Here is an 11,426-nt window from a genome sequence, read left to right on the forward strand (position 1 = left end):
TCGATGGATCAATGTGGATCCGTTCTTCGTTCGTCTATATTCGTGTGTCTACATGATCCTTTCGATCTACACTTTTCTTCATCTGTGGCGGTTGATATTCTGATGCGTTGGTCCTATGGGCCTTAGCACGACGGCTCTCTGACTGTCTACTCAACGAGGTTTGTCCGGCTTCGATGAAGAAAGGGCGATGATGGGGCTCTCTTTCGGCTCGCTTCAGTGCTTATAATAATAGGTAGATGATCTATGGATCTAGATGTATTTTTTACTTTTAATGTCTTATATTACCTTAACAATTCAGGATACATTGAAAGTTTTTCCGGCAAAAGAATGGCCAATCATGATATATACCGCCAGAACCAAAAGAAAAATGAATAGTCCACTAGGCAAGTAGCTACAAGTAATTTCGTCAGTTCCAAAATAATCACCTTGGGTTTTTTTTGCGGGAAAATAATCACGTTGGGTTAACTTAACGGATTGCACACACGTCCACGACATCCAAAAATTAAGTGTACTACCTCCATCTTCAAATACATGGCATATAAACTGAGTCATAAAGTCGGTACTTTCTATGTTTGACCAAATATATAGATGAAACCGTTAACAACTGTAATATCAACTAAATACATTTTTTAATATATCTAGTGATAGATATGTGGATATTGATGTGGTATTGTTTATCTTAATATTTTTGTATATATGCTTGATCAAACTTTTGAAAGCACTTACTTTTAGATTCACTTTATATGCCATATATTTAGGGACGAAGGGAGTATTTGTTAGGGCATGTGTAACGGTACAAATAGCATATTCCTTTTTGCCGGGGCAACAAAGAATTGCCCGCTACACGAGTTTGCGATTTTCAATGGATTTTCCCCCTTTTTTCCTTTTCATCTTTGATTTCTTATATCACTCTTTTGTTGATTTAGTTTTTGGTTTTTACTTGTTTATCAGGCTTGAACTTTTTTAACAACATGTGAACATATACTTGTACGAGTATGAAGAATTTTTAAAATCTATAATTTTTGTATACATGAACTTTTTGCAATACATGATAGAAAATTTATTTCGTATGTGCAAAAAACATTTATAGTACATGAACACAAATTTATGGGAGTAAGTTATTTAAGAAACTATGGAGTGTTTTTTAAAGGCATAATTTTTTGTTATGTGAATATTGGTTTTTATGTACATGAACATATTTTAATACACGATGAACAGTTTATATAATATATGCAATTTTAAATCTCGCATGGGAAGATTTTTCATTTTCTATAATTTTTTAACCTTTTTGCTGATTTATAACATTTTAAAATCTTATCAAGTGAAATACATTTTAGAATAAAAAGAAAAAACACAGATTCTAACGGGCCATGCCATGGGCCTATAAGGGTGATGTGGGATTTTTGTCCACCTATTTAATGTGAGGGCGTTATCTTCTTTTTGACCAAAATCACTGGTTAGAGGATACTCCTTGCAAAGGTCACTCTCACACCTCTTGCAGTGACAAGGTGTGCACTGCATGTGCGACGCATGTGGCAATTTGAGAGTTTTGTGATTTTCTGTAGATTCAATTTTTCAAAACATTTAATCTCTTGAACCGTGCGTCAAAATCACGAACCACTTTCCCAGCTGTGTTTCTAGCATAGATCTTACAAACTAGATTCTATATCAATAGGTTCTAAGAGAGAAGCCCACTGTCTCAACACATGGAAATATATGCTCAAACATGACCTTTCTCTTCTCGAGCACAGAATCAAGCGCAAGTTTTTGGAGATCTCGAAGGACTGGGGATGCACATCTTTGATGTTTGTACTAACAGAATTTTTCTAACAATGATTATGATACCCAAAACAGGCATTAGATAAGCCTCCTTCTACTCTTCTATTTACTTTCCTCACTTGTACATGCATATTAATGAAATTTACTTGGGTTAAAAAAAAGGTTTGGACTAATGTTTTAAAAAAAATAGAAAGAAAAATAAAATGAAACAAAAAATGTAAACAGGAAACTGGAAAAAATGAAAGCAAAAAAGACCAAAAACATGAAAAAAAACCCGGAAGCATTTGTGCTTTTTCACTTTTTTGGGGAAGCACAGTGTGCTTTTTCTCTTTCCAAAAAGCATAGTTATGCTTCAGCATGAAGCTCACATGTACTTTCCCCTTTCTGGGAAGAACAGATGTGCTTCGCGCGGAAGAGCAAATGTGCTTCATAGTGTAGTATACATGTGCTCTTCTCTTTCTAGGAAGCATAACTGTGCTTTTCACTTTTTGTGAAGTACATATATGCTTCAAGCCGAAGCACAACTCTAATTTTCACTTTTGAAAAGTTGCGCTTCCCCTTAAGCATAGTTATGCTACACCGTGAAGCACACCTATGTTTTTTTTTTGGCACGATATGCTTCACATGAGAAAAACAAACCATCTTAGAAAACCTAGAACAAACCGAGCAAAATCCAAAAACCCGTAAAAACTCCAAGACGTGTACAGAAAACAATAAAACGCGTTCACGCAGGGTGCGGCCAGCGCACAACACGTGGCGGCGCTGTGACACACCATGTGGTGATGTGGGGTTCACCATGTGGTGTCCGGCGTGCCCCCTCGTGCCTTCGCCGCGTAAGCCCCCCAACGGGGTACCTGCTCATTAGTTGCCCCCCTTTTGAGTGGTGCTCTGGTGGGTTTTCTAAGAGGGCACTCCCGTGCATAAGTAGGAAGAACTTCGTTTTTGTCACCCCAGATGGGCCTAGCCAAGCCAGACGGCGCACGTCTTTTTTGTTTTCATATTTCTCATTTTGCCTTTTCCTGTCAATTTAATTTTTAATTTCGCAATAACATGAATACTTTTGTTTAATTTGAGAAATTTTTTGCAAACTCGAATATGTGAATAATTTTTTAAATAAGGTGAACATTTTTAAAAAATGAACAAATTTTCAAATCTGGTGGACATTTTACAAAATACACACTGAACAAATGTTTATATACGACAAATTTTTTATTTATATAAAATGAATTTTGTAAATATGCGCTGATCAATTTCAATATCACATTGAACATTTTTTAAAATAGGGTCAACATTTTTTTTAAAACACATTGAACAATTATTTAATACATGATGAAAATTTTATTTGAATACAATCAACTTTTTTACAATATATGGTGAACAATTTTCAATTACGCACTAAACATTTTTCAAGTATGGTGATTTTGTTTCGAAATTACACACTAAACAATTATTTAACACGCATATGATGAACATGTTATTTATACACAATGATTTTTTTTAATATATGGTAAAAAAATCAATTGCACACTGAATATTTTTGAAAATACGGCGAACATTTTTGCCAAATACACACTGTCAAGTTATTTAATATGCAGTGAACATTTTATCTATATACAATGAACTGTTTTAAATATATGGTGAACTAATTTTCCCAAATCATGAACAAATTTTGACATTCCAAACAGTTTTTGTAAAAATTGAAAACTTCTTGAAATTTGTGAACATTTCCTGAAATTGTAATTTTTTTTTGAAATTCCAAACATTTTCTGAAAATTTACATAAAATTTAAAAACGCGAACACTTTTTTAAAACATGAACAATTTTTGAAAGTATGATTTTTTGAGGAAAAAAAAGAAGAAGAAAATAGGAAAAAAGTTAAAAATGAAACCTAAAAGAAAGAATGCAGTAAAAAACAACAGGATAAAAGAAGAATTAAAACAGCCCGGATGCTTACCAAAGCCGGCAGGAAAGCTTCGGCAACATATCAGTTTTTTTTTTTTTGAGGTAGCGACAACATATCAGTTGCGGTGGAGATTTTGAGTGAGCGGAAGCGGAAGAAATGGGCTGCTCCAAACAGACCCGTAGTGACAGACTCGTCTCAGATGGGCTCGCATAGGTATAACAATTCGGTCCACACGGCTCGACTAACAACATCTTGCTGAACTGAACTGAACTGAACTGGACTGAAGCAGAGCACATCGTATTCAGTTGCAGTTTCAGAACCTTCAACTAACCTGAATTACTAGCTTCCTAACAAACAATAATCCAGAGACCAACTTCATTTGGTTTCCTTCAGTGACCCTCTGAATATCTACGATACTATGTGCTCACAAACTGTATACAGCTGCTTGGCCTATCAAGTTCCATTTCAGAACAGTAAAAGCTATATATATACTATTCTCTTCCCCATTTGCTCATCAAATGAGTCTGTACAACCAGGGGCTCATCTATGATTACAAGATTAACAAAAATCACATCTTCAGTAATAAAGCAAGAGACTAGGGGCTCATATAGAACAAATCTACAGTACTCTGTTTTCGCAAGGATGGCCTTGCAACTTGCAAGGGTTGGATAAATTTAATGCATGGCCTTCGCATCCTTGCAAAAAATAATAAAATTCAGTATCATTTTCTCGATCACGCTTTCATACTGTATCGTTGTTTCCATGGACGCGCACACTTGATATGTATGAGCGAGCTCCTGGCTACAGGAAGAGGGAGAGGCTGCCGGCCATTCACCTGCATGTGTTTGATCAAAACAGTTATAAATCCCCCTTCATAGGAAGTTTAGTTTCATGCCTAATTGCAAGCTGAATATGTGTTCTGAATTATAACACATATAGTGACAGTTACCAAATCTCCTTTTCAGTTTTGAAAAAAAAACTCCTTTTCAGTTGAAAAGCTTGTCATGACATCTATAACATTTTGTAGCTTAACAACAGATCCAGATCACAATTCAATTTAATTTAACAAAAAAGAAGTACCACTATTCACGGCAACTGTAGCAGTGCCCCTATGAAATACTCAAGGGTATAGCAGCAGAAGACATACATTTCCTTCTATCACACATAACCTTGGATGATGTTGTCTTGCCTCCTTCCTTCCTTCCTCTCCTTATGGTACGTCCTATTTTTCATTTGAGTAATCCTGCAATTTAAGCGAAACAAAGCAATGTGCAGTATGTTCGATTAGGTTCTACTCCAAAAGGAGATTAAAACATACATACTAACTACTATGTTCGGAAAGAGCAACAGGATTATCACCTGCACAACATTTGTATCGATCTTGTAGGGCTCTCTTGTGTACAGTAGGTGCCATTTTTTTTCATTGCCCCCATCCTTTGCATAAGCCTCAACATGCTGGATATGGCTGAACTTGTACCACTCCGAGCCAGATTTTCCCAAAGCCATGGAGGTGAGTACCTTTCGGCTGCAGTTCAACAAAAAATGACTTGGCTTCACAGCCTGCAGGTATAACGGGAGTTGTTTCTCACTGTGCCATAGATTCAGCACAAGTCTTCTGAGTGCAGGCACCTGCTCAAGTAACTCGACCTTTGGGCAGAAGCTGATCTCAAGATTCTGCAATTTGGGAAGATTAGAGATCCTAGTCATCTCCGGCATGCGAGACAGCCTGAGCTCAGTGACGGAACCAAAGTTTTCAACAGAGTCAAGGCCCTCGATGTTGCTCATATATACTTTTTTCAAAGCCCTTGCATGGGATGCAAGGCCGGGAGGGATACGCCTCAAATTGCATCTTACGATACTAAGCTCCTCCAAGAGGGGCATAGCTTGCACCTGCTCCTCCCACTCCCAGTCCTCCCATTGCACCAATGCATTTAGCTTCATCTGATGCAGTCTTGGAAAAGAAGTTGTCGCCTGGGATGAAGGATGATGACGGTGGTCCGGGGACTGCACAAATTCAGGCCCAACACGCTTGATAGCTGGCGCTCGGTCGACTGCTAGGAGCTCGAGACGTGGGAGCAGACACAAGCCATCAGGGAGTTGGGTGCAACAAACAAGTTCATGCATTGTTAGAAACCTCAAGCTCTTGAGAGGCGATGTTGCCGTCGACATCATCCATCTTGGGAGCTGGCGACCAAAATATCCTTGGATGTTAATATTTTCGATGCAAGACGGAGGATAGAGTTCATCAAACACCTCCTCAATTATTCCTTGTTCCTTCTCAGAGGGTACTCTTCTATTGTTGTCAAGTGTATTCGTGCAGTGTAATTTCATTAACGTAAGATGTACCTTTGCAACAAGCATGGCCTTCAAGGCGGACGAGGTAACGGCTACATTCTCCAAACCCTTCAATCCGAGATGAATGAGGTGAGAAAGAGGTCCCAACTCTTCCAAACTACACCAATCACCATTCACGTAGGCTGGGAACCCATATAGTTCCCTCAGATTTATCAAGGCACAGAAACCCCTAGGCATATTATTTACACATGTGTCATCAAGGTCAAGAAATCGCAGTTCCTCTAACTTGACAATGCTGTCAGGAAGTTTCACCAGACTCCTACAACCTTCAAGACCAAGGTGTTGTAGGAATTTTACCTTGTGAATGTCCTCTGGCAGGCTGTTTATATCATTGCAGTTTTGTAGTGTTAGATACCTCAGGTGTTTGAGCTGATATAGAGATTCAGTCAATGCAGCAAAATTTGCAGACTCAATATGTAGAGTTCGGAGACTTGAAAAGCTCATCAGCGAATCACCAGACTGAATCTTGAAATTCCCAATTATTATTATCGATCTTAGCGATTTTTGCTCTTGTAAACATCTCCACTCAAATTCATCAGACTGCCCGCCTTTGGTTTCTACAGATAACCTAAGAAACTTTGGTAGACTAAGTTTGCTATTAAGAATTTCTCCACTATGACCTATTAGTGCTTCATCTCTAGTCAAAAATTGAGCAAATGATCGAACAACATCATGCATGTGGCAAATAGTTTGATTGGAATATAACGGATCCGGCTCTATTAGGTTCCTCAATATTAGCTCCTTATGGTACTCATTTCCTAATTCTTCCAATTTATCAGAGTCCCCATGAACAAATCCTTCACCAATCCACATTCCCACAAACTGTGCGTGGGTAAAACCTATTCTTTTAGGCTTAAGGGAGAAATGCAGAAAGCATTGTTTTAAACATGGAGACAAGTCCTCGTAGCTAACATATATTGCATTGTTTAGCTCTTCTGGCATACGGCTTACTGACCATGTAGAATCATGCAAAACCTTTTCCCAATCATGTCGCTCTTTGTCCTTCTGGCATAGGAGTCCTCCCATCACTTTTATGGCAAGCGGTAACCCATCACATTTTTCTACGATTTGCAACCCAATATCCTTAAGCATATCAACTGCAGGTTCAGTTTTCTCTGTTGTGAGTACCTGCAAGCAGTTTAAGCATGTAGAGTTAAATAAGAAACACACACACAAACACACTGGAGTGGCTACTGAAAAGTTAAGTTACCAAACAAAAACATAGAACTATCTGCTGATTAATAATTGAGTGGATGCTCCAGTCACGGGGATATCTGAGATGTGCCCTTTTCTCTGCTTGTCTTACAGTTATGAAACATCAAAATGATAATCTAACAGAACTAGTTACTCTCAACAAACTAATCGAATCCTAGCAGCATCATTCATCAAACAACAATGAACATATAATACATAGAGACATAATAAACGGCAGGTGCACTTAAGGTACTGAAGCACAAAGACTGCTGGGGAATATGGCTATGACCTGTGCTAATAAATGAATATACTATATTGATAATTTACTTAAGATAGAGCAGAGGTTGCTAGTAGCCATACACTCACCTGCTTCTTGAGCAATGACCAAGCATCTTCAGGCTCTAATTTGTCAACATGGTGGTAAGGATGCACAGCTTTCATGCCTCGAGCAATGGCTTCATGTCTTGATGTGATGAGGACTCGGCTACCAGGGGCGCTGTGGCTAAAGGCAGCCTTCAGCAAGTTGGTCCATTCATTGGTGCCCCACATGTCATCCAACACAAGAAATATCTTCTTGTCTCTGATAGCGCTCGCAAGAGCCGGCACAAGCAAAGCTTTGTCTTGAGACCCACCACCTGGCCCTGGCAAGTTTCCATTGGCAGAAGTGATGGCCGTCTGCAACAACTCAACCTCGCTGAACTCTTGTGTGACACTCAACCATATCTTTGTGGTGAACTTGTCTTGAATGGCCTCATCATTAAAGACCTTCTTGCTGAGGGTAGTCTTACCAATTCCACCGACACCAACAATGGCAAACACCATGATGCTATCACTCTTGTCCCCTGACTCCATCATGAGCATATGGACAAGTGCCCTTGTATCATCTTCAATCTTCTCCCCGACCACACTTGATCGCTCCAGCAGTGGATTTGTCTTGCGGTTGACAGGAGGAGGGTTGGTTGTCTTTCGGTTTTGGTAGGCTTCCAGCTTGATAAAATTGAAACTACCGCCCCTCTTGGAGATTTCATCTAGCTTTTGGTTGAGCACCTTGATGCGGCTCCCGATCTCGTGGGCATGGAGGGGATGTCGCATGCAGAAGAGGAGTGGGTTAAGGCACCCCATGTCCCTGGATGGACCTTGCTCCATGACTCTGAGCTGGCACAGGTCGAGGATGTCAGTGGCGCGATACATGGCGCGCTTCAGTTCCTCCACCCACTCCCGCACACTCTCGTCTGTGATGTTCCTCTTATCGGCATCTGCAAGGACATTTTTTAGGTCCCTGAGCTTGACGCTTAGGTCATCAATCCCGCTAGAGACCCCAATCAACATGGCCACTTCTTCAATTGCCATCTCAGTGAGCATGTTGCTGACATAAGATGCCAAAGCATCCAAAACTCCTGCCATCAGCAGGAAGGATTTTGTGCTGCCAGAACGAAACAGATAAAGAAAATTACTCTTTCATTATCATAATGATCACCATACAATCCCATGAATGCTTGAAACTGAACGACATGTCATTATCTCATTTAATAATTAGAGAAAAAGGATAATAAATTCGTTCACCAATAATGTATCTGAAATGTAGTCTGATTGCAGTTATTTTCTGAATCCCTGGCAATTCAAACATGCACGCCATATACAAAGCAAAGGGTTCCCCATTTCCGAGAAAAGAACACAAAGATATTTTTTAACGACAAAGAGCTACAATTACACTGCAAGCACACCATTACTAGAAGAGAAAAATAAAGAGTAGAAAGCCCATAAATTTTCTGCATGGTAATATGGTATATACTACTCCCTCTGTCCTATAATATAAGATGCTACTAATGTACTCATATATTGGTTGTAATAACATCTTATATTATGAGATGGAAATGGAGGGAGTAGGAGCTAGTGATCTCGGCACACGGAACAAACTACAAAAAGTTAGCGAACTTAACTTCAATCAACAGAACAAGAACAGATCAGAGATGGATGGGTAAAGTTTCCTCCGGTCTGCTCTTAGTGTAACTTGTGTGGAAGCGCCAGAGGGTGGAGCTTAGACAGATGGAGAGAATTTGGAAGTTGTGTGTTGCTCAACACGAGCCTTCAAGCCAACAAATCTAATTTACAAATTTAAAACATGACTCATTTATATGCAAGTCTTACAGGTCATGCTGCTAACTAATATGATTCGACGCAAGAAGGTGTTGAAATATCTAAAAATGTATCGGTGTTAAAAAGATTCATAAAAGATGTCCGATTTGAATGGCCTTAGGTTGAAATTATTTTTCAGGAACACAAAATATCTCCAAATACAGCGTAGCCGCACGTACAATAAGCTTGCACATACTTACACACACTGCTTACCGACGCCTCGATGCCGCACGTGTTGAAAATGGCAACATTTTAACCCGATAAAAGGGAACGTTATAATCCTGGGATCCACTAAGAAACTACTTAATTCACAAAAGAGTAATAACAATGCCGAAAAAGGCTTTCGCCCCACTTTATATATAAAGCATAGACCAACAGTGCCCGATACAACCGCACTCACCCACCACACACATACACACACCCAAGGCTGGATACATAGGCGCTGAGCGCAGCAACACACGCCCTAGCACTACAAGAGCCGCCGGGGGCTTCAGCCGTGAACACCGCGAAGAAGTGAAGCCGTATATGACGAACCGTGGGCTTCAAGGTGGCGCCTTCAAAAAGGATACGACACCGGAGCGCCGCCATCGCCCGTTCCAAGGATCAGAGTTTCCCCTGGAGCAACACGACGGACAATGATAGCCGCAACGACGCCTTCAAGAAGGGAGCGATCTTCACCGTCGCCAGTCCGTCCGAAGATAGAGTAGGCTTTCACCCCGGCCAATACTCACCGCTACCGAACGCCACACCCCGGCTACCACGCTGTTGGAAATATGCCCTAGAGGCAATAATAAAAGTGTTATTATTATATTTCCTTGTTCATGATAATTGTCTTTTATTCATGCTATAACTGTATTATCCGGAAATCGTAATACACGTGTGAATACATAGACCACAATATGTCCCTAGTGAGCCTCTAGTTGACTAGCTCGTTGTGATCAACAGATAGTCATGGTTTCCTGGCTATGGACATTGGATGTCGTTGATAACGGGATCACATCATTAGGAGAATGATGTGATGGACAAGACCCAATCCTAAGCATAGCACAAGGATCGTGTAGTTCGTTTGCTAGAGCTTTGCCAATGTCAAGTATCTCTTCCTTTGACCATGAGATCGTGTAACTCCTGGATACCGTAGGAGTGCTTTGGGTGTATCAAACGTCACAACGTAACTGGGTGACTATAAAGGTGCACTACAGGTATCTCCGAAAGTATCTATTGTTTTATGCGGATCGAGACTGGGATTTGTCACTCCGTGTAAACGGAGAGATATCTCTGGGCCCACTCGGTAGGACATCATCATATGCGCAATGTGACCAAGGAGTTGATCACGGGTGTGACGCCCGGGTAATTAAGCTACAGTGAACCTCTGCTAATGATGCCACGTCACCTCAATTACTGTTCCTAATCACGTGTTAGTTCGAAACTGATTCAAATTCAAATTCAAAATCAACCAAAGAATAAAAGTTTTCAAATATTAAAACTAGAATGTTCGGAGTGAACCAAATATTGCATAGGTAATTATGGTGGAGAAAGCACACCTTTATAAAATGTTTAAACACTCTAAAATGAATAAAAAAGTAACAATAATAATCATTTATATGCTTTCAAAATGTTAAACAATTTCAAAACTATTTTGTTTCGGTGCTAAGTGGTTTGTGGCTGTGGCTTAGTTTGCAAACTCTCTTTTGGTGCCACTGTAGTATCTTACTAAAATGAGAAATAAAAGAAAACACAAAAACAGAAAACAATACAAAAGAGAAAAAAAAAGAATTAAAACCTAAAGCTAACAGAAAAAAAAATGGAAGACTCCCTCCCTGGGCCGTGGCCCAACTGGACCAGCCCACTGGCCCAGACCGGCCCCCACTCCCCCATAACCCCACTAAACCGAAACCCTAACCCCCCACTCGCTCCACTCCCTCCCCCGATTCCCCTGGATCGGGATCGATCCCCATCCCTCCTCACCCTCGCTCCTCTCGCTTCCCCCGAACCAGATCGGGACGCAACGCCCCCGCCCCCTTGCTAGACCCCGCCGCCCCTGGCGCCCGTCGCCACCACC

The 11,426-nt window shown here is 40.3% G+C and overlaps 1 protein-coding gene across 1 annotated transcript; it reads right to left on the reverse strand.

Annotated features, from left to right (window-relative positions):
- Nucleotides 1-4,904: 4,904 nt before the first annotated feature.
- Nucleotides 4,905-8,635, reverse strand: LOC119279148 (putative disease resistance protein RGA4). Its single transcript, XM_037560513.1, has 5 exons — nt 7,720-8,635; nt 7,598-7,674; nt 6,989-7,165; nt 5,042-6,859; nt 4,905-4,925 (listed from the first exon to the last, which is right to left on the reverse strand). Exons 1-5 carry the CDS (start codon nt 8,633-8,635, stop codon nt 4,905-4,907), a joined length of 3,009 nt encoding a protein of 1,002 aa, XP_037416410.1.
- Between the last annotated feature and the right edge of the window lie 2,791 nt (nt 8,636-11,426).

Source organism: Triticum dicoccoides, chromosome 3B (genome assembly GCF_002162155.2).
Source record: "Triticum dicoccoides isolate Atlit2015 ecotype Zavitan chromosome 3B, WEW_v2.0, whole genome shotgun sequence".
Taxonomy (NCBI): Eukaryota; Viridiplantae; Streptophyta; class Magnoliopsida; order Poales; family Poaceae; genus Triticum; species Triticum dicoccoides.